Source organism: Muscardinus avellanarius, assembly GCF_963383645.1.
Source record: "Muscardinus avellanarius genome assembly, chromosome: 10".
NCBI lineage: Eukaryota > Metazoa > Chordata > Mammalia > Rodentia > Gliridae > Muscardinus > Muscardinus avellanarius.
The window spans coordinates 16996303-17019783 of record NC_137796.1 but is presented as its reverse complement, the minus strand read 5'-3'; the positions used below and the strand labels follow the sequence as shown (position 1 = coordinate 17019783).

The following is a 23481-nucleotide window of genomic DNA, read 5'->3' as shown; positions in this document are numbered from 1 at the left end:
CACCACGCCCAGCCTGAATGTCATTTCTGAGAAGCATTATAATGAGCTTAAATATCTAATAAACATTGAATTAGGTAAAAGTCCAACCTCAAACCTTCGATCCTCCTATCTCAGTTCTCAAGTACTGGAATTACAGGGGTGCACCACCATGCCTGGCTCCTTGGTGGTTTTAATTTGTATTTTTGTGATGATTAGAAATGTTGAGCAAGAAGCCGGGCGTGGTGGCACACGCTTGTAATCCCCGCTTGGGAGGCTGAGACAGGATGATCCTACAGGTTCCAAACCAGCCTCAGCTACTTAGGGAGACCCTGTTTCCAAATAAAAAATAAAATAGGTCTGGGAGTTTAGCCCAGAGGTAGAAAAGCCCATGGGTTCCACTCCCAGAACCACACACACAAAAAAGAAATGTTGAGCAAATATTTTTATGTATTTGTTGATCACTTTATGGCATTGGGGGAGAGAGAGAGAGAAAGAGAGAGAGAGGAAGAGAGTAAGAGAGAGATGTGGGAGTTTGGAGTTTGAACCCAGGGCCTCAAACAAGTTAGGCAAATACTCTACCACTGAACTAACTAAATTCCTAGCTGCGTCCTTTTTTTTATTTTTTTATTTTTTGTACTGCAGATTGAGCCCAGGGGCATTCTACCTCTGAGCTATATCCCTAGTCCAATTTTTTTTAATGTTTTTTATTTTGAAACAGGGCCTCATCAAATAGCTTCCACATATGACAGAAAACAAAACTACTCACTTTCTGAGAGACTAGCTAATCTCACTTAGCATAATAATCTCAAATTCCTTTTTTTTTTTTGTGTGTGTGTGTGTGGTGGTACTGGGGATGGAACCCAGGGACCTTCTACCTCTGGGCTACACTCCCAGACCTATTTTATATTTTATTTGGAAACAGGGTCTCAGTAAGTTGCTAAGAGCCTCACTATTAGCTGAAGGTGGCTTTGAACCTGTGCCATCTTCCGGTCTCAGCCTCCCAAGCTTGGGGATTACAAGCGTGCGCCACCACACCCGGCTTAAATTCCATTCTTTTTTCTATTTTTGTTTTGTTTTGTTTTGTTTTGGCTAAGTAAAATTTCATTGTGAGCAGAGCATGGTGGCACAGGTTTGTAATCCCAGTATTTGAAAGGCTGAGACAGGAGGAGGATTTGGGTTCGCGGCCAGCCTCAGCTATCAGTGAGTCCCTCCGCAACTTAGTGCGACCCTGTTTCAAAATAAAGAATTAAAAATAGGGCTGGGTGTTAGGTGTGGTGGCACATACTTGTAATCCCAGCATTTAAGAGGCTGAGACAGGAGGATTGCAGTTCGCAGACAGCCTCAGCTACTTAGTGAGGCCCACCGCAACTTAGTGAAACCCTGTTTCAAAATAAAGAATAAAAAAATAGGGCAGTGGGTGTAGCTCAGAGGTTGAATGCCCCTGGGTTCCATCCCCAGACCCACACACAAAAATAATAATAGGGCTGGGGGTGTATCTTGGAGGTAGAATGCCCCTGGATTTAATCCCCAGCACCACCAAAAAAATAATAATAATAAAATTTCATTGTGTGTTTATGCCACAGTTTTGTGACCTATTCATCTGTTGAGGGACACCTAAGTCAGTTCCATAATTTGGCTGTTGTGAATCATGCTGCTTGCATAGCTGTAAGATTCTTTTAACTCCTTTGTCAAGCTGCCCAGGAGTTGCACAGCTCGGTCCTATGGTGGCTCCATGCCCCATGTTCTGAGAAACCCCCATGGTGATCTCCACAGCAGCTAGTGGTAGTCCTACCAACAGTGTGTAAGAGTTCCTATAACCCACATCCTTACTAGCATTTATTATAGTTTGTATTCTTGATTGCCATTCTGTCTGGAGTTAGATGGAATCTCAATGTAGGTTGTTTTGTTTTGTTTGCGGTACTGGGCGTGGAGTCCAGGGGCATACCTCTGAGTGACCCTATTTTTTTATTCTTTATTTTTGAAACAAGATCTCACTGAGGTGCAAGGGGCCTCACTAAGTGGCCGAGGCTGCCCGCGAGCCGCTCAGTGAGGCTCTCTGCAACTTAGTGAGACCCTGTCTCAAAATAGAAATAAAATAGACCTGGGGCTAGCTCACGGGTAGAATGCCCCTGGGTTCAATCCTCAGCACCAAAAATAATAATAATTTTAAAAGGCTAGAAGTATAGCTTTGATGTAGAATGCCCATAGGTTCCAGTCCCAGTACCAAAAGCATAATAATAACAAAAAAATCAAAGGGGAAATCCCACTCAGGACTCTGAGCATGTACATCACTCTCACTACCAACTGCATCGTGATGTGAGACTATAATACACAATGAAGGCCGGGCGTGGTGGGCACGCTTGTAATCCCAGCATTCGGGAGACAGACCTGAGGATCGCGGTTCGCAGACAGCCTCGGCTACTTAGTGAGTTCCTGTGCAATTCAGTGAGACCCGGTTTCAAAATAAAGAATAAAAAAATAGGGCAGGGGGTGTAGCTCGAAGGTCAAATGCCCGAGTTCCATCCCCAGACCCGAAAAAAAAAAAAATACACACCAATGAAGTATAAAAATAAGATTCACTGATAAGAAAAATATAATTATAGACGGGCATGGTGGCGCACACTTGTAATCTCAGCATTTGGGAGGCTGAGACAGGAGGATGATGGTTTGAGGACAGCCTCAGCTACTTAGGCCCTTTGCAACTCAGTGAGACCCTGTTTCAAACTAAAGAATAAAAAATAGGGCTGGGGGTGTAGCTCGGAGGTAGAATGCCCCTGGGTTCCATCCCCAGTACCTCAAAAAAAGAAAGGAAGGAAGGAAGAATGGATGGAAGGATGATTACATTTACTTGAATGTTCAGTCAAATGATGCTTTCTGTTTCTGTCAGCACATAGGACACACAGGTCCCTTTCCTGGCTAGAATTCACTTCCCACTCCTGGAATTAGCTCTTGGCCCTGACTGGGAGAAAGAGACCCCTTGGTAGATGTTCTAACATAGAGCCAAGCCACTCTGGCCATTTGCAGATTATTAATATATGTTTAAGATTTTCTGCCATGTCCACATGGCCTTCAGAAGTCATCAAAGAAAAGAAATTGGAGGTGGCTCTGGAGACGAGTCCTTCAAGGCCAGCGACTCAGCAAGGGGAGTTCTCCAGAAGCAGGCAGCGAGCCAGTGATGCTCAGCGGCCCCGCTCAGCCCCTGAGCCAGAATTCTGAGGATGACAGGGCTTTCCTTGTACATAATCTGTGACTGGCCTTGGACCTCACCAATATGGATGAACAGTGGTTGTTGACCCACTTTTTTTTCCCCAGTACTGGGGATTGAACCCAGGTGTATTCTACCTCCAAGTTATATCTCCAGCCCCATTTTTTTTTTATTCTTTGGTTTTTTTGGGTGTTTTGTTTTGTTTGCAGTACTGGGGGTGGAACCCAGGGGCTTTCTACCTCTGGGCTATACTCCCAGACCTATTTTATACTTTATTTGGAAACAGGGTCTCACTAAGTGCTGAGAGCCTCACTCAGTAGCTGAGGCTGGCTTTGAACCTGTGCGATCCTCCTGTCTTAGCCTCCCAAGCACTGAGATTACAAGCATGTGCCACCATCCAGCCTTTATTATTTATTTTGAAACTGGGTTTTAATAATTTGCAGAGAGCCTCATTAAGTAGCTGAGGCTGGCTGAGAATCTGTGATCCTCCTGTCTCAGCCTCCCAAGTACTGAGATTACAAACGTGCCCCACCACGCCCACTTTTTTTTTAACCCACTGTTTTTGTTGTTGTTGTTGTTGTTGTTGTTGTTGTTGTACTGGGGATGGAATTCTAGGGCATTCTGTCTCCAAACTACACCCTGAGCCCAATTTTTTATTTTCTATTTGGAAACAGGGTCTTACTGAATTACAAAGGACCTCACTAAAGTACCCGAGCCTGTCCAGCGATTCTCCCGTCTCAGCTTCCCGAATGGTAGGATTACAAGAGTGCGCCACCACACCTGGCTTTAAAAAAATCTTTAAAGGACTTGGGGCCGGGCGTGGTGGCGCCCGCCCGTGCTTGGGAGGCAGAGACAGGAGGATCGCACTGATTCGGAGCCAGCCTTGCTGGCTTAAGAGAGACTCTGTTTCCACATAAAAATGTTAAAAAATAGGTCTGGGAGTGTAGCCCGTGGGAGTGTATACTGGAGGTAGAAGGGCTTCCAGGAACCCAAGTACCACCAAAAAATAAAAAATAAAAAATAAAAATAAAGGACGTGGGGATATATTTCAGAAGTAGAATACACCTGAGATCATTATCTAGTACCAAAAAATAGTTTTTATGTATAATGGGGAATTCTTAGATCAATGTTTCCTGAAATATAACATATTAAAATTTTTAAAGTATCAGATGGATGTGGTGGCGCACGCTTGTAATCCCAGCATTTGGGAGGCTCAGGTAGGAGGATCCGGTTTTGCAATCAGCCTCACTACTTAGTGAGGCCCTTGGCAACTCAGTGAGACTCTGTTTCAAAATAAAGAATTAAAAAATAGGGCTGGGGTGTAGCTCAGAGTTAGAATGCCCTTGGGTACCATCCCCAGGACCGCAAAAAAAAATTTTTTTTAAATTATCAACATATATTATACAAAATATAGTTGTATTATTTTGGAATAATTTAAAACCATATTGAAGGGCGGGCATGGTGGCACACACTTGTAATCCCAACATTTGGGAGGCTGAGACAGGAGGGTTGCGGTTCGAGGACAGCCTTAGCCCTTAGTGAAGCCCTCTGCAACTCAGTGAGACCCTGTTTCAAAATAAAGAATAAAAAATAGGGCTGGAGGTATAGCTCAGAGGTAGAATACCCCAGGGTTCCGTACTTGGTACCACAAGAAAAAAAACACTATATTGGAGAATATTCAAAACATTTACTTATGAGCCAGGTGTGGTGGTGTACACTTGTGATCTCAGTATTTGGGAGGCTGAGATAGGAGGATCAAGGTTCTCAGCCAGCCTCAGCTCTTTAGTGAGGCCCTCTGCAACTTAGTGAGACCCTGTTATGTCACCGCTGAAGGAACTTTTACAGTGACATGTTGCTATTAGCTCTAATTTCTGGGTTTCACTATTTTTAACAGGCAAAACTAGATGGTGGAAGACAACAGTGGAGACCTGTCCTCATGGCTGTCACTGAGAAGGACCTGCTGCTTTATGACTGCATGCCGTGGACCAGAGACGCCTGGGCGTCGCCCTGTCACAGCTACCCTCTCATTGCCACGAGGTGAGGAAGACCCAAGACCAAGATACAATGCCTGACCTCCTCTAATCCACTAAAGAGCCCTAACCTGGCGTGGTGGTGCCCGCCTGTGATCCCAGCTACTTTGGAGGCAGAAGCAGGAAGGTCGCAAGTTTGAGGCCAGCCTGGGCAACTGAGTGAGACCCTATCTCAAATTAAAAAGTACAAAGGTCAAGCCAGGCATGGTGGCGCACACTTGTATTCCCCGCGCTTGGGAGCCTGAGACAGGAGGATCGCACAGGTTTGAAGCCAGCCTCAACTACTTAGTGAGGCTCTCAGCAACTTAGTGAGACCCTGTTTCTAAATAAAGGATAAAATAGGTCTGGAAGTATAGCCCGGAGGTAGAAAGCCTCTGGGTTCCACCCCCAGTACCACCAAATAAATAAATAAATAAATAAATAAATAAATAAATAAATAAATAGTACAAAGGTCTGGGAATGTGGCTTAGTGGTGGATTGCTCCTGTATTCAGTCCTCAGTACTAGAAAAAAGTTTTCTACTAAAGAACTTTACAGAAATTTTTATTATTTAGTCATCTTATGTGCTTAAAATAGATTTAAGTAGCTGAAATAAAAACTTTTCTTTGGCATTTTCTTTTCCAGTACTGGGGATGGCACCCAGAGGCATTCTACCTCCGAGCTACATTTTTTAGTTTTGAAACAGGAGCTCACTAAGTTGCTGCAAGCCTCACTAAGTAGCTGAGGCTGGCTTCGAACCCGTGTGATCCTCCTGTCTCAGCCTCCCAAGTGCTAGGATTATAAGTGTGCACCACCACACATGGATCCTATCACTAGAATTTTTGTGTGTACTTTTTTTTTTTCCAGTACTGGGGATGGAACCCAGGGGCATTCTACCTCCGAGCTACACCCCAGCCCTATTTTTCATTCTTTATTTTGAAACAGGGTCTCACTGAGTTGCAAAGGGCCTCACTATAAGTAGCTGAGACCTTCTGAATGGGGGGGATTACAAGCATGTGCCACCATACCTGTCTTGCTTGTGTGTACTTTTTGTTTATTTTTGGTGTTACTAGGGATTGAACTCGGGCTTTTTACTTCCAAGCTACATCCCCAGCCCGATTTAATTCTTTATATTGAAATAGTATGTCAGCCAGGCATGGTGGTGGACGCTTGTAATCCTAGCATTCAGGAGGCCGAGACAGGAGGATCCAGTTTCACAGACAGCCTCAGCTACTTAGTGAGGCCCTTTGCAACTCAGACCCTGTTTCAAAATATAAAATAAAAAATAGGGCTGGGTGGAGAGCTTAGAGGTAGAATGTCCCTGGGTTCCATCCCCAGTACCGCAAGAAAAAAGAAATAGTGTGTAACCGAGTTACTGTGGCCGGTCGTGAACCTGCAGTCGTCCTGTTTTAGCCTCCCAGATACAAGGGTGACAAGCGTGCATCGCCACACCCTGCTCTTTTGTGTACTTTTTAATTGGTAAAGCAACTTCCTAACCACTTTCTTCAAGGCTTGCTTAGTCATGGAGCTAATGTTGTTTTTTTGTTTTATTTTGTTTTTTTTTCCTTTGTTTTATTGACTGTGACTGGAAAACCACTTTGAAATTGTGGCAACCTATTGACCGAGTGATGAAATCATTCAAACCAGAATGCAGTTCTGTGGATAGACCGCACATTTCAGCCACAATATTTTCACTCTTTTTCTAATGGAAGAACACATAATTTTGATTTCATTCAATAAACATTGATTTGACCTGAAGCAACAAAATGCTCTTGGCATGTCAGATGTGGCTAATTGGAAGGGAAAAGGGAAGAGAAACTTAGATTTTGGGGGCCAGGATGTCTTAAGGGATAATAACTATAAAACTGAAAAGCATATTCTAATTCAGTTTTTACTTGGGCTTTAAAAAAGAATCAGATGTTGACATAACTTAAAAACTACACGTAGGCTGGGCGTGGTGGCGCACGCTTGTAATCCCAGCATTCGGGAGGCGGACTCTGGAGGATCGTGGTTCGCAGCCAGCCTCAGCTACTTAGCGAGGCCCTCTGCAACTCAGTGAAACCCTGTTTCAAAAAAATTTTAAAAAGACTAAAAAATAAGGCTGGGAGTGTAGCTCAGAGGTAGAATGCCCCTGGGTTCCATTCCCAGTACCACACACCAAAAAAAAAAAAAAAAAAAAAAAAATCTACACATTATAAAAGAGCCTCATAGAAAAGTGGTATTCAGATTGCAAAATGAAGGAATCCTGTGATATGTCCCATGGGCAACACTGGAGATTTCCTACTTTGAAAAGGTGCATGTGAAGAAAAGTATTCTTTTCATTAGAAGAAGATTTTCACTTTATCCTGGGTTCTTCTTCAACTTTCCAAGTTCCCTTACATATGTCATTTCTTTTAAAAAAAAAAAAATATATATATATAATTTTTATTTATAATTTGTGTGTGTGTGTGTGTGTGTGTGTATGTGTGTGTGTGTGGTACTGGGGGTGGAACCCAGAGGCTTTCTACCTCCGGGCTATACTTCCAGACCTTTTTTTTTTTTTTAATTTTTATTTTTTTGGTGGTACTGGGGTTCCTGGAAGCCCTTCTATCTCCGGACTACACTCCCAGACCTATTTTTACATTTTTTTATTTGGAAACAGGGTCTCCTAAGCCAGCGCGCACGCGCCTGGCTTCAAACCTGCGCGATCCTCCTGTCTCTGCCTCCCAAGCGCGGGGATTACAAGCGTGCGCCACCACGCCCGGCTCCAGACCTATTTTTTATACTTTATTTAGAAACAGGGTCTCACTAAGTGCTGAGAGCCTCACTAAGTAGCTGAGGCTGGCTTCGAACCTGCGCGATCCTCCTGTCTCAGCCTCCCGAGTGCGGGGATTACACCCGTGGGCCAACGCCCGGCCTATATATAATTTTTACATAGCTTTCTAGGAGTATCTCTATAAATTAGGGAAGCATGCGCTTCTTAATTCCTTCAGGGTGGAAGAGACCTGCAGAGGTTGAATTTAAACAACAGTTCACCTGCAGGATTTTTTGGTGTTTTTTAGTAGATGTGCACGAGTGTGTATAAATTATAATCTTCTTGTCCAGCTGGGCAGGGGAGGGGTGTGCACACTTATAATCCCAGTACTTGAGAAGCTAAGACAGGACGATCATGAGTTCACGGCCAGCAAATTAGTGAGGCCTTTTACAACTTAGTGAGACCTTGTTTCCAAATGAAAATTTTTTTTAAATAGGGCTGGAGAAATAGATGCCCATGGGTTCCATTCCCCAGTACCAGTCATCATCGTCATCAACATCCTCACCATCTCTTTGTTATTCCAGATCCTTGGAAGCTGAGACAGGAGGATCACGGTGGTTGGTGTTTTGTTTTGTTTTGTGTGTGTGTGTGTGTGTGTGTGTGTGTGTGTGTGTGTGTGTGTGTGTTGGTGGTGGTGGTACTGGGGTTCCTAGAAACCCTTCTACCGCTGGGCTACACTCCCAGACCTATTTTATACATTTTTTAAATTCGGAAACAGGGTCTCTTAAGCCAGCATGGCTGGCTTTGAACCTCCACGATCCTCCTGTCTCCACCTCCCAAGCGTCACCACGCCCCACAGGATCATGGGGTTTTGGCCAGCCTCGGCTAATTAGTGAGGCCCTCTGTAACTTACTGAGACCCTGTTTCAAGGAATTAAAAAAAATAGGGCTAGGGGTGTAGTTTGGAAGTAGAATGCCCCTGGGTTCGATCCCCAGTACTGCAAAATATATATATGTATGTATGTATGTATGTATGTATGTATATATGTATATATATAATCTTCTTGAAGACAGAAGTTACTGCTTAGTCAATGCAGCACTTCCCACAGTATTTTGCATATAATAAGCCCCATTAATTTTTATCTGGCATTTAAATTGTAGTTACTTTGGGAACATAACATGAATCCTGCAAAAAGGTGGACATATTTCAGTAGTTATAATTATAGCAATTAAATTTGTATTCTCCTCCAGGCATGGTGGTACACATCTATAATCCCAGGATTTGGGCGAGTGAGAGGAGGATATCAGGTTTGAAACCAGTCTTAGCAGCTTAGTGAGGTTGTCAGCAATTTAGTGAGACCCTGTTTCCAAATAAAATAGGGCTCAACCCCAGTACTGTCAAAAAAAAAAAAAAAATGTATTTTCTAAACCGGGCGTGGTGGCACACGCTTGTAATCCCAGCATTTGGGAGCCAGAGCCTGAAAGATCACGGTTCGTGGACAGCCTCAGCTACTTAGTGAGGCCCTATGCAACTTAGACCCTGTTTCAAAATAAAGAATAAAAAATAGGGCTGGGTATGTAGTTCAGAGGTTGAATGCCCTTGGGTTCCATCCCCAGACCTGCAAAAAAATATATTTTTTTTCCCAAAGATTTAGCTCTTAGAAATATGACTATGGCAATATCTTATGTTTAAATTTTGTGGAAGATACTTACAGTCTAGTTTTAATACTAGAAGGAAGGTAGCTTTATGCTTAGACATTTTTTCCCCTGTGGTGCTGGGAAGTGAACCCAGGGCTTTGCGCTACATCCCCCATCCCAAGCCCTTTTTTTTTTTTTTTTTTTTTTTTTTTGGTGGTACTGGGGTTCCTGGAAGCCCTTCTATCTCCGGGCTACACTCCCAGACCTATTTTTGCATTTTTATTTGGAAACAGGGTCTCCTAAGCCAGCGCGCGGGGCTAGCTTCGAACCTGCGCGATCCTCCTGTCTCTGCCTCCCAAGCGCGGGGATTACAAGCGTGCGCCACCACGCCCAGCATAAAATGAAAATTTTAAAAAGGGCTTGGGAGCCGGGCGTGGTGGCGCACGCTTGTAATCCCCGCGCTTGGGAGGCAGAGACAGGAGGATCGCGCGCAGGTTCGAAGCCAGCCACGCATGCTGGCTTAGGAGACCCTGTTTCCAAATAAAAATGTAAAAATAGGCCTGGGAGTGTAGCCCGGAGATAGAAGGGCTTCCAGGAACCCCAGTACCACCAAAAAAAAAAAAATTTTTTTCATTTTATTTTGAAACAAAGACCCTAAGTTACCCAGACTGGCCTTGAAATTGCGATTCTCTTGCCTCAGCCTCCCAGGTATCATGCTCAGTTTAGACATTTCTTTAACCCTTTGCCCCTGGTTGAATGGAGCAGAAACCTACCACATCCCATAGATAGCCTTTATTCACTTTATTTATGGAATTACAGCTCCGTAAACAAATAATTTCTGGCCACAGACTAGACACGGCGCGGATCATCAAACACTTTGGTACTAAAGAAGGAAGTGGGTGGCTGTGTGTATACTATCAGTATGACATTAATTTGCAACTAGGGAAGAGGTAGAGACAAAATTTGGGCCCAGGCTACAAAACTCTTAGAAGAGAGCATGGACGTAGATCTTGAGCAGGGTCAGGCAGAGCTCCTTAGGCACAGTGACAGGAGGAAGGGCGGTGAGCCGGACCTACTCTTCACAGTCTAGAAGCCAGGCGTGACCCGGGCGTGGTGGCGCACGCTTGTAATCCCCGCGCTTGGGAGGCGGAGACAGGAGGATCGCTCAGCTTCGAAGCCAGCCTGCTGGCTTAGGAGACCTGTTTCCAAATTAAAATAGGTCTGGGAGTGTAGCCTGAAGGTAGCAGGGTTTCCAGGAACCCCCCAGTACCACCAAAAAAAAAAAAAAAAAAAAACACAAGAAGACAGCTCATGGGGAGAAAATACTGAAATCACATGTCTCGCCAGGGATTCAAAGCTACAATATATAAAGAACTCTTACACCTCAGCACGGATGTGGTGGCCACGCCCATAACCCCAGGACCTTGGAGGATGAGACCAGAGGATCAAAAGTACAAGGAAAAAAGAGAAGCTTTTCAGCCTGGGCAGCCTCAAAATAAAAACAGAGAGGAGGGGCAGTCTTGTCCTATACGCTTGCTTTGACTAGAAGAGAAAAAGCAGAGAAAGGACGTCTCCTTCACAGTGTGGAGAGTGGAGTGTGTGCGAATGGGATTCGCAGGCCAAAGCTGCTCTCACGCCTTTGCACGCGCTCGCCTGGCCTCCCACCGAAGGGGCGCTTCTGGGCAGTGTGTCCTAACCGACCGTTGCTCAGCCAGAGTCGACAGCTGGTTTGAATTAGAGTCCCTCTGCAAAATATTTCATAACCAAATCTGTAGGAAAAAACTCTCCTAGACTTTATTTTGTAATGTCTGCCTTGGGATTAGCAGTCAATCTGAATGTGCTGGAATACCCCTAGCACTTTTCCTGCACTCTGTTTGACTTGGGGCATACATTGAGTCATTTTGAAATTTATTTAACTCCTTTTTTTATTTTATTTTATTTTATTTTATTTTATTTTATTTTGCGGGTCTGGGGATAGAACCCAGGGGCATTCAACCTCCAAGCTACACCCACTCCCCTATTTTTTTTATTCTTTATTTTGAAACAGGGTCTCACTGAGTTGCAAAGGACCTCACTAAGTAGCTGAGGCTGTCCGTGAACTGCGATTCTCCTCTCCGGTCTCAGCCTCCCATATGCAGGGATTACAAGCATGCGCCACCACGCCCGGCTGTATTATTTAGCTCTTTTTGAGATAACATGTTTAATTGGTATGTTGATTCTACAGGAATCAGCTCAGTAAATAGCTCTCAAAATGTACTTCATGGGCCAGGTGTGGTGGCACACACTTGTAATCTCAGTACTTGGGAGGCTGAGACAGGAGGATCACAGGTTTGCAGCCAGCCTCAGGTAATTAATGAGGCCCTCTGCAACTTAGTGAGACCCTGTTTCAAAATAAAATAAAGAATAAAAAATAGCTCAGAGGTAGCCGGGCGTGGTGGCGCACTTTAATCCCGCACTTGGGAGGCTGAGACAGGAGGATCGCACAGGTTCGAAGCCAGCCTCAGCTACTTGGTGAGGCTCTCAGCAACTTAGTGAGACCCTGTTTCCAAATAAAAATATAAAAAATAGGTCTGGGAGTATAGCTCGGAGGTAGAAAACCCCTGGGTTCCACCCCAAGTACCACCAAAAAAAAAAAAAAAATAGCTCAAAGGTAGATGTCCCTAGGTTCAATCCCCAGTACTGCTAAATAAATAAATAAATAAATTTGTGTACTTCATGAACATCTGGGGATGCCCTTTTCAGAGGATCTATAAATTCAAAGCTATTTTTGTTTTGTGTTTTGTTTGTTTTTTAGAGTAATGGGAATTGAACCCAGGACCATTCTATCCCCTAGCTACACTTCTCAGCCCTGTTTTATTTTTATTTTGAAAGAGGGTCTTGCTAAATTGATGAGAGTCTGTCTCACTACTTGCTCAGACTGTCCTTAGACCTACAATCCTCCTGTTTCAGCCTCCCAAGTATTGGCATTACAAGTGTGTACCACTACGCCTTCCCAAAGCTAGCTAGTTAGCTAGTTAGTGTACAGGGGGTGGAACTCAGGGGCTTTTCTACCTCTGGGCTCTATGCCCAGACCTATTTTATATTTTATTTGGAAACAGGGTCTCACTACTAAGTTGCTGAGAGCCTCACTCAGTAGCTGAGGCTGGCTTTGAACCTGCGCGATCCTCCTGTCTCAGCCTCCCAAGCGCAGGGATTATAAGCGTGCGCCACCACGCTCGCTCGCCAAAGCTATTTTTATACTAATACTCAGATGCAGCTGCATGGCAGTGCACGTCCGTAATGCCAGTACTTGGGAGGCTGAGACAGGAAACCCGCAAGTTCGGGACCAACATTGGCAGTTCAGCAAGACCCTGTTTCAAAATAAAATCAGGCTGGAGATGCAGCTCAGAGGTAGAATGCTTCTGGATTCAACCTCCAGTACCAAAAAGTAATGATACTCTGTGGGATGAAGTGGGAGTGAAGTCCCAGAGGCCCCTCTGGCTCCTCTCGGGTCCAATCTGCGCGCTGTCAGAAGCGCGAGAGTGGCCGAGCCGTGAGCTGGACCTGACGTCTTCCTCAGGAAATGCCACTGTTCACTTGGAAGAGCGCCTCACGGACACACTGGCCAGTCAGACTTGACTCGCTCTGAGATGAGCCTGTTCTCTAAGAAAAACACTGATGGCATTTGTTGCCAACGATAAAATTCTAGCTTCCAAGAAAAATTAGAATCCTGGAACTACTTCGGATACCTCACACGTAGAATGAGGCAGCATTGTCTTTTTGTGACTCGCCTGTTTGAACATAATGTCTTCAGTGTTCAGCCGTGTGGCAGATTTGACCGGATTTCCTTTTTTAAGCTGAATAATAGTCCACCGTATAGACAGTAGCACAGCAGTTCTCTTTTTTATCTTTCTGGTGATCTTTTCTTTGTGGAGACAGTGTCCCGTCTGGCTGTGACACTTGGGGGCATTCTGTGAGAAAACAGAATAGTGTCTACATCCGAAGACCATGATCTTGCTTTCAAGCGTACTAATCCGAAAACTTGCTTTTTGTAAGTGCGCGCTTGTCAATGAGCATCGGCCCCTGGCGCTTTCCTCCCGCGCTGCGGGGATTTGTTGTGATCTCTGCTCTCTTGTGGCCCTAGGTTGGTACACTCTGGCTCTGGCTGTCGATCTCCCTCCCTCGGATCCGACCTTACCTTTGCCACCAGGACAGGCTCCCGGCAGGGCATCGAGATGCATCTCTTCAGGGTGGAGACGCATCGGGACCTGTCGACCTGGACCAGGATGCTCGTTCAGGGCTGCCACGCCGCTGCGGAGCTCATCAAGGAAGTCTCTCTAGGTAGACATGCGATGCTCTTCCGAACAGTAACACAGTGGGACTGTTAGACTCTGTTTCGGAGTAAAACTGTTGTCCTGTATGCCAGACTATAAAACATGTAAAAATGTGGCTGCTGACCGTGGTGATGCTGAGCCAGGCGTGGTGGCACACGCTTGCAATCACAGCACTTGAGAGGCTGAGACAGGAGGATCCGGGTTTGTGGACAGCCTCAGCTACTTAGGGAGGCCCTGTGCAACTCAGTGAGACCTTGTTTCAAAATAAAGACTAAAAATCGGGCTGGGGGTGTAGCTCAGAGGTAGAATGCTTCTGGGTTCCGTACCCAGTACCACAAAAAAAAAAAAAAAAGTGATGGTGGTGAGCCAGGTGTGGTGGTGCACGTTTGTAGTCACACTGCATGAGAGGCTGAGGCCAGGAGACCTCAGGTTCAAGGCCTGCCTCAGCAATTTAGTGAGGCTCTCCACAACTTCGTGGGACCCTGTTTCAAAATAACAAGAAAATAGGACTGGGATAAACCTGGTGTTCTGTCTCACAAGCAGTCTTCCTAAGTCTGGTTCACGGCTCTAAGTACAAGTATAGCACCCCATGTACAGCAGGACATTCTTACCCATTTTAATCATTTAAGGACTCACTAAGTACTAGATGCATTGACTCTAACTAAGAAGAATTGGAATCTGCATTATAAAAAGACAGCCTTAAATATAAGCATCGAAGCTGGGCTTGGTGGCGCACATTTGTAATCCCAGTACTTGGGAGGCTAAGACTAGGGGATCGCAGGTTCGGGACCAGCCTTGGCTGCTTAGTGAGGCTCTCGGCAACTTAGTGATACCCTGCTTCAAAATAAAGATAAATAAATAAAATAGGATTTGAGGTGTAACTTGGAGGTAGAATGTCCCAGGGTTCAATTCCCATTACTGGGGGGGGGGGATATATATAATATATATATTAGCACCTGGCAAGCCTATGGCTGTGGAACAATAAAAGATTAAGAATAAGGATTTTTCTCTAAAAGTTTGAAAAATATGTGCCCAACTTGTGCTTTAAAAGCATCTAAGAGCCAGGCGTGGTGGGCACACTTGTAATCCCAGTGCTTGGGAGGCTGAGACAGGAGGATCACTCAGGTTTGAAAACAGCTTCAGCTACTTAGTGAGGCTCTCAGCAAATTAATGAGACACTGCTTCCAAATAAAATATAAAATAGTTCTGGAGCCGGGCGTGGTGGCGCTCGCTTGTCATCCCAGCATTTGGGAGGTGAGACCCAGGGATCGAGGTTCGCGGACAGCCTCAGCTACTTAGTGAGGCCCTCTGCAACTCAGACCTGGTTTCAAAATAAAGAATAAAAAATAGGGTAGGGGGTATAGCTCGGAGGTCGAATGCCCTTGGGTCGCATCCACAGACCCGCAAAAATAAATAAAATAAAATAAAATAGTTCTGGGAGTGTAGCCCGGAGATAGAAGGCCCCTGGATTTCATCCCCAGCACCACACAAAAAAAGCATCTCAAGGAAATAAAGTTGGTTTCACTTTTCATTGTAAAAGCGCCCTCTTGTGACTGGTTTCTGAATTTGAGGTCTTAATATGTATACATCACAGATATTCCAGATTTTCTTTTTTTGGGGTGGTGGTGTTTTTTGGGTTTGGGTTTTTTTGGGATGGAACCCAGGGACAATCTACCTCTGAGCTACACCTCCAGCCCTATTTTTATTCTTTATTTTGAAACAGGATCTTTGAAACAAATGAGTTGGAAAGGGCCTCACTAAGTAGCTGAGGCTGTCCACAAACCATGATCCTCCAGTCTCAGCCTCCCATATGCTGGGATGACAAACAAACACCACCACGCCCGGCTTATTCTTTATCTCGAAACAGGGCTTCACTAAGTAGCTGAGGCTGGCCTCAAACCTGCATTCCTTCTGTTTTAGCCCCCAAATACTGGGATTACATGTGAATGCCTCCACCCCGGCTCCACGCCTGTAATCCAGTATTTGGGAGGCTGAGGTAGGAGGATCGCAGGTTTGGACCAACCTCAGCAACTTACTTAGAGAGTCTCTCCGCAACCAGTGAGATCTCACTTCAAAACCAAAAGTAAAAAGGGTTGGGGTATAGCTCAGAAGTAGAATGCCCCTGGGGTCAATCCCCAGTACCACAAAAAATGAAAAGTAGTCACCAGATAACTAGAAGGAAGACCAGCTTTGTGGCTGTGGTAAATGTCATGGAAGCCATAGGAAGAGCATTTCAAAGAGGAATGGTCAGTAGGGTTAGATATATCAGCTGGGATGTTTTAGGCTGAAATCAATATAAAGTGCCCACTAAAACTCTGTGTGTGTGTGTGTGTGTGTGTGTGTGTGTGTGTGTGTGTGTCTGTCTGTCTGTCTGTCTGTCTGTCTGTCTGTCTGGGTTGAACTCAGAGGCATTCTACCTCCATGCTACACTCCCAGTCCTGTTTCATTTTTATGAAATAAGGTCTAACTAGGTTGCTGGAGAGCCTCACTAAGTTGCTGAGGCTGACTTCAAACTTATTATCCCCCTGTCTCAGCCTCCCAAGTGCTGGGATTCAGGCATGTGCCACCCTGCCCAACTAGATTAAATAGTACATAACTATATAGGGGAGCCAGGTGTGATGGCGCACACTTGTAATTCCAGCATTTGGGAAGCTGAGACAGGAGGATTACAGGTTCAAAGCCAGCCTCAGCTACTTAGTGAAACCCTGTTTCAAAATAAAGAATAAAAACTAAGGCTGGGGGTGTAGCTTGGAAGTAGAATGTCCCTGGGTTCCGTCTCCAGTTCCACAAGGAAGGAAGGAAGGAAGGACGGACGGATAGACGGACTATCTTGGGGGGAGAGGGGAGAAGGAGAGGAGAGGGGAGAAGGAGAGTGTGTGTGTTCAGGAGTGAGGGCCGGAGGACCTTCCCTTCTGATCGTAGTCCTCGAGTGACTGAGCCAGTGTGGCACAGCAGCCCAGCCACACCGTTCCCAGGAAAGCCTTGCTTTGACTGGCCCGTAAGCTTTTTCACTTACATTGGGATTACCCTTTCCTGAACTGTACGGGGCAGAGTAGAAACCTGAATAAAACTGGGGTTTGGATCTGAAGATGCGGACTCCAGTGACCAAACAAAACCCACTTTAAGGGGTCCTAGCAGGTTAGTCGTCATTTATTCTCAAAAGAAAAAGATTTTTGCCGGGCGTGGTGGCGCATGCTTGTAATCCCCGTGCTTGGGAGGCGGAGACTGGAGGATCGCACAGGTTTGAAGCCAGCCTCAGCTACTTAGTGAGGCTCTCGGCAACTTAGTGAGACCCTGTTTCCAAATGAAATAGAAAATAGGTCTGGGAGTATAGCCCAGGGGTAGAAAGCCTCTGGGTTCCACCCCCAGTACCATCAAAAAAAAAAAAAAAGAAAGAAAAAGCCGGGCGTGGTGGCACACGCTTGTAATCCCCGCACTTGGGAGTCAGAGACAGGAGGATCGCGCAGGTTCGAAGCCAGCCGCGCGCGCTGGCTTAGGAGACCCTGTTTCCAAATAAAAATGTAAAAATAGTTCTGGGAGTGTAGCCCAGAGGTAGAAGGGCTTCCAGGAACCCCAGGACCACCAAAAAAAAAAAAAAAAAGAAGAAAGAAAGAAAGAGATTTTTTCCCTCTTCTGAAGCAGAGGAATCCTTTCCCACTTGCTTAAGAACTTTACTAGTCAGGCATGGTGACGCACGCTTATAATCCCAGCACTGGGGAGGCTGAGACCTGAGGATCGCTTTTCATGGGCAGCCTCAGCTACTTAGCGAGGCCCTCTGCAACTCAGTGAGACTGTTTCAAAATAAAGAATAAAAAATAGCCGGGCGTGGTGGCGCAGGCTATTAATCCCCGCGCTTGGGAGGCTGAGACAGGAGGATCGCACAGGTTTGAAGCCAGCCTCAGCTACTTAGTGAGGCTCTCAGCAACTTAGTGAGACCCTGTTTCCAATAAAATATAAAAAATAGGTCTGGGAGTATAGCCCGGAGGTAAAAAGCTTCTGGGTTCCAGCCCCAGTACCACAAAAAAAAAAAAAAAAGAATAAAAAATAAGTCAGAGGGTGTAATGCCCCTTGGTTCCATCCCCAGACCCCCCAAAAAATTTTTTTACTAATTCTTTTTTCTTGTCTTTGGCAGGCTGCACTTTAAATGGCCAAGAGGTGAGATTCACTGTCCACTATGAAAATGGGTTCACTGTCTCCAGGGAAAACGGAGGCTCCAGCACCGTACTGTATCGCTACCCCTTTGAACGGCTGAAAATGTCAGCCGATGATGGTATCAGAAACCTCTATCTGGATTTTGGTGGTCCTGAGGGAGAACTGGTAAGAGTTTATCCTTTCGTTCTCATTGCTTCTTTCCTCTTCTGTAAAAAATTATGGCATTAGCCAGGTGTGGTGGCACAAGCCAGTAATCCCAGTACTCGGGAGGCTAAGACAGGAGGATCGCGGGTTTGAGGCCGGCTTCAGCAATTTAGTGAGACCCTCAGCACGTTAATGAGAGCATGTTTCAAAAGAAGAAATTAAAGAGTCGGGCATGGTGGTACATAAAATAAAGAGTGAAAAATAGAAGAAAAAGGAAGTTGTGGCCTGCTATTTCTTTTGGAACCCAAAAATTATTCTTTGGATTGCAAGATACCATTGGGTTTGGTTTTTTGGTTTGGTTTGGGTTTTTTTTGGGGGGAGGGGGCAGTACTTGACCCAAGGGCATTATTATACCTCCGAGGTACACCCTCAGCCCTATTTTTCACTCTTTTTTTTTTTTGGTGGTACTGGGGATGGAACCCTTCTACCTCCGGGATACACTCCCAGACCTATTTTATATTTTTATTTGGAAACAGAGTCTCTTAATCCAGCGCAGCTGGCTTCGAACCTGCGCGATCCTCCTGTCTCCACCTCCCAAGCGCGGGGATTACAAGCGTGCGCCACCACGCCCAGCGTTAACTCTTTATTTTGAAACATGGTCTCACTAAGTTGCAGAGAGCCTCACTAAGTAGCTGAGGCTGGCCTCGAACCCACAATCCTCCTGTCTCATCCTCCAAAGTACTGGGATTAAAGCCGGGCGTGGTGGCGCAGGTTTGTAATCCCAGCATTTGGGAGGCTGAGACTCGAGGATCGCGGTTCACAGGCAGCCTCAGCTACTTAGTGAGGCCCTCTGCAACTCAGTGAGACCCGGTTTCAAAATAAAAGAATAAAAAATTGGGCAGGGGGTGTAGCTCGGAGGTCAAATGCCCCTGGGCTCCATCCCCAGACCCGCAAAAAGAATGACAGTGCGCGTATATCACGGTGCTAATCAGTGTCCTTTCTCCACAGACCATGGACCTGCGCTCCTGTCCAAAGCCAGTTGTGTTTGTGTTGCACACGTTCTTGTCAGCCAAAGTCACTCGCATGGGACTGCTGGTGTGAGCAGCAGACGTCAGAGAGAGCCTCGACTGTCACTACAAGCACTTCCACTTCAAAACAAAGCACACAGCAAAGCCCCTTGCCCTCCTCTGCACAGTGCCTTCCCGAGGACCTGCACACCAGCGCTGCCTGGCCGGTTCGAAGAGGAGCCGCCCTGGCCGGAAATCCTAGGCTCTAACAGGCTCCAGACCAAGCTGTCCACGTGTCGTCTCATCTTGCGATGTGGTTTATAAGTGATGAGGTGTATTTTCCCTGTTCACAAAAGAGGGGCTCTTTGTTTTCCTTTTCGGCCACCATCGAGCTCGGGGCTGTTTCCTCTTCCTGAGGGTTTGCTGCAGGCGTGGCCGCTCTCGTGGGCTGGCCGTGCGTCCCCAGGCGCTGGCGTGCGCAGCCGCAGCTCCTCGGTCATTCCACACAGGTCGCCGCTTTGTCCTGGCGTCAGCCGCAGCCCGTCCTGGCTCTCGCCCCGGCGCCGCCGCTCAGAGGCGGGCCTGGGCTCCGCCTGCACGTTTTCATTTGCCTTGGCCATGGTGGAAAGCAAGTAGGGTACCGCTGCTCTGCAAGAAAAATTGTGCTCGTTTTAGGTTTTTTCTGATTTTATCTTTGCTAGGAGCCAGGGAGTATTAAGAGATTAATTTCAAAAGCAGATCCTCATTTTAAGCTAAGCCATCTTTTACTGCTTACCAAATGTGCCTTTGGTCGGGTGCGTGGCCCTTTAGCAGTCACTGTTTGCTTAACTGGCTGTCACTGCCATTCCAGGGGTACGCCTGCCCTGGCACCAGGTCGCGGCCTTTGAGGTGGCTCTTCTAGCGGGCCGGACCTTTGAGGAACGTGAGTCCAGGAGACCAGCGCAGACGAGGGGGCGAGCCCTGCCAGGTCCTCCTCTGCGAGCCGTGCGGGCTCCTGGCCCTGGCCGCCTCCTCTGGCAGCAGGTGGCACAGACAAGCAGCTGCCAGCTCAGGACAGCGCTGGCTTCCTGGCACATCCCACAGTGGGCCGTATGGCCGGCGTTGGCTGAGCATTCCCAGGTGTTATCAGTAGGGTGGAGTGTCGGTAAGGCTGTGAAATCAGCCTCTTGGGGAATCACACTCGGCTTGTTTTTTTCTAATTTCCAAGGAGGTTCTGTATCTCTGAAAACATTTAAGATGGTGTAATATCTAGAGTCACGATTAGCAGAGCCCCTGCACCCGAAAGGAGAGGAGGTGATGACCTGGGTGTGCTCTGAGGTCTCTGGACAGTGCCCCTAGGATCCTCCAGATCTATCAGAAGAGCGCCTGGGGGGAGCGACGCCGAGGGAGGATGCGGCCGCTCCAGGTGGGTGGGCAGCAGGAAGGACGGGAGGCGCAGCCGGGGCGACCTGGGCTCTGATGCTGGGAGCCGCCCTCCGCCTGCCCGGGACCAGCCTGCCCTCCCCGTCAGCGAGACCAGCAGTGTTCAGAGCTGGGGAGAAACGCCTCCCCAGCTCCAAGTAAGCATTAAAGCTCCAAAGTGAATGGTCCCGTACACTCTGGATGACGTTAAGATCTAGACAAAGCCGGGCGTGGCGCACACTGTAATCCCAGTGCCCGGGAGGCTGAGGCCGAGGATCGCAGTTCGCGGCCAGCCTCAGCTACTTAGTGAGGCCCTCCGCAACTCAGTGAGACCCTGCTTCAAAATAAAGAATAAAAAATGGGGCTGAGGGTGTAGCTCAGTGGTAGAATGCCCCTGGGTTTCATCCCCGGACCCACACACATCAATCTAGACAAATCTTTCAGGAGCTTTTTGTTTGCTTTACTAGGGATTGAACCAAGGAGAACTTTACCACTGACCTAGATCCCACCCCATTTTACTTTTTATTTTCAGAAAGAGTCTCGCTAAGTTGCCAAGGCCGACCTTGAACTGGTGATCCTCCTGCCTCATCCTCCTGAGTCGCCAGAATTACAGGTATGCACCACCTTACCTGGCCCAAGAGATTTTTTTTTTTGCAAATTCATAAACCTGAGCTTGTTTCTTTCTGATAAATATTTTCTATTTGAAAGCAAAATTTCAACAAAAAATAACCTCAGATAAAAGAGCTTGAATACTCTTTATTAAGATGAGAAGTTTAAACTGGGCATGTGGGCGCACGCTTGTAATCCCAGTACTTGGGAGACTGAGACAGGGATCACAGGTTCGAGGCCAGCCTCAGCTACTTAGTGAGGCCTTCCACAACTTAGCAGGACCCTGTTTTGAGAAAAAGAAAAAAAAAAAAAAAAAAAAGAGCTGGAGTATCACTTGGAGGTAGAATGCCACTGGTTTGAATCCCCAGCACCAAAAACAGAAGTTGGAAGATGTGTTCACAGACTTGATCAGCAAAGCCATACATACGGTTGAAGTCTTCTGTGTTGATGTAAAAGGCCAAGCCACTGAGACTACAGGGGAACTTCTGAGCCACCCTGCTCATCGGTAATATGAAGATCTGTAAAAATAGCAGAGATGAAAGCGGGGGTGGAGAGGTGAGGCGCACGTCCACTCCAGCTCCTTTTGCTCCAGCCTAAACCGTACGTAACCGAGACGCACTGGTGTTTAAGATCTTTGGAGCTCGGTGTACAGTCAAAGTGTACGGTAGTGCTTCGTCCACTCACTTCTCAGGAGCAGGAATCCCAAGCTGCTGTTTTTATACACATTAACAGCTTTCCACTCACGAGTGGTCAAGGTGGTTCTCAATTAAGTGTGTTTGTGGGGTTTTCATACCACAAATGAAATGCTCATTACGGATGGGACACCTTTATATACATGCAGTTTGTATTTATATGCCAAAGTATGGCATGTTTTTTTCAGATGATAACTAGACACGGGCAATTTAATATTCCACCTTTATAGAACCAGCTACGTTTCTTTTGCATTTTGAATCAGGACAGTTGTTGAGGATGTTGCGGGCTCCCACGTGAAGAATGGCAGGAAAACAGAACAGCACCTCCCGTTGCCGCGGGCCGCCCTGCGTCTCCACACTCCACACTCCACACGCGTCTGGAGAAGGAGCCAGTTTGTATATGAAGGCTGCCTCCTCTTTCCCTAAAACTTCTCTTCTTTCTCTCCATAAAGAAAAGTGAAGGGAACAAAAGGAATAGAAAAGTCTCCATTTTTCTCTTTAAAAAAGTAAGTCCTTTCCTGAAGTCATTAAGCAAACTACTTGGAATTTAGCATCTAATATTTTATGTGAAGAAATACTTTATGTTTATGTGGTATTTATTAGATAATAGTGACTGCAAACTTCCTACCTAGTAGACAGAGTTTCAGATTAAATATTCAGATGTGTACACGCAATTAAAAGTATTACGCTAAGCTCGGCATGACAGTGCACACCTGTAATCAGTACTTAGGAGGCTGAGACAGGAGGCTCACAGGTTTGAGGACAGCCTCAGCAATGTAGCGAGACTCTCATCAACCTAGCAAGACCCTGTTTCAAGACAAAAAATAAAGGTGGGGGCGGCTGGGTGTAGCTCAAAGGTAAAATGCCTCTGGACTCAATCCTAGTAACACACACAAAGAAAAAAGTATTAGTATTACCTTAATGCCATATGCCTTTTTTTTTTTTTTTAACAAGGGGAGCTGGTGGTACTGATTAAACCCAGAGGTGCTCTACAACTGAATTAAACCCTCAGCCCTTTTGTCTTTTTTTTTTCCCAAACAGGGTCTCAATAAGTTACTGTAATGGCCATGAACCCTGAGCTCCTCCTGTCCCAGCCTCCCAAATACTGGGATTACAGGTGTGCACCACCTCATCCAGCTCCCATTCCACTTTTTTTTTTTTTTTTTTTTGTACTAGGCATTGAATCCAGAGGCTTTCTACCTCTGAGCTCCACCCCATCCCCTTTTTTTTTTAATGGTCTCGCTAAATTGCTGCTTAGCTGCGGCTCCTCAAACCTCTGATACTCCTGTCTCTGCCTCCCAAGTGCTAGGATCACAGGTATGTGCCACCATGCCCAGCTCCAGTCAGCTATCTTAAAGCCACATCTTTGCAGTATTTAGATAGGGAAGATCTGGTAGTGCTCATTTTTTATCCGAACTCTCACAACTTTGTAACTGAACGTTACTGGAGAGATTTAATTATTTCTGACCTTTTTTGCGGTACTGGGGATTGAGCCAAGGGGTGTTCTACTACTTAGCTACATCTCCAACCTTTTTTTTTTTTTTTTTTTTTTTTGAGACAGGGTCTTCCTAAATTGCACAGGGTGTTCTCTAACTTGAAA

The 23481-nt window shown here is 46.1% G+C and overlaps 1 protein-coding gene across 1 annotated transcript in view; it reads left to right on the top strand.

Annotated features, from left to right (window-relative positions):
- Positions 1–19273, top strand: part of SNTB2 (syntrophin beta 2) — a gene marked incomplete at its 3' end in the record, with an annotated part of 83946 nt that extends 64673 nt beyond the window's left edge. The window contains exons 4-7 of the mRNA XM_080703169.1: positions 5079–5221; positions 13687–13883; positions 18009–18193; positions 19181–19273. Of these exons, the coding sequence (XP_080559295.1) occupies positions 5079–5221; positions 13687–13883; positions 18009–18193; positions 19181–19273 (618 nt within the window). The remainder of the gene's footprint in view (positions 1–5078; positions 5222–13686; positions 13884–18008; positions 18194–19180) is intronic.
- Positions 19274–23481: the final 4208 nt, after the last annotated feature.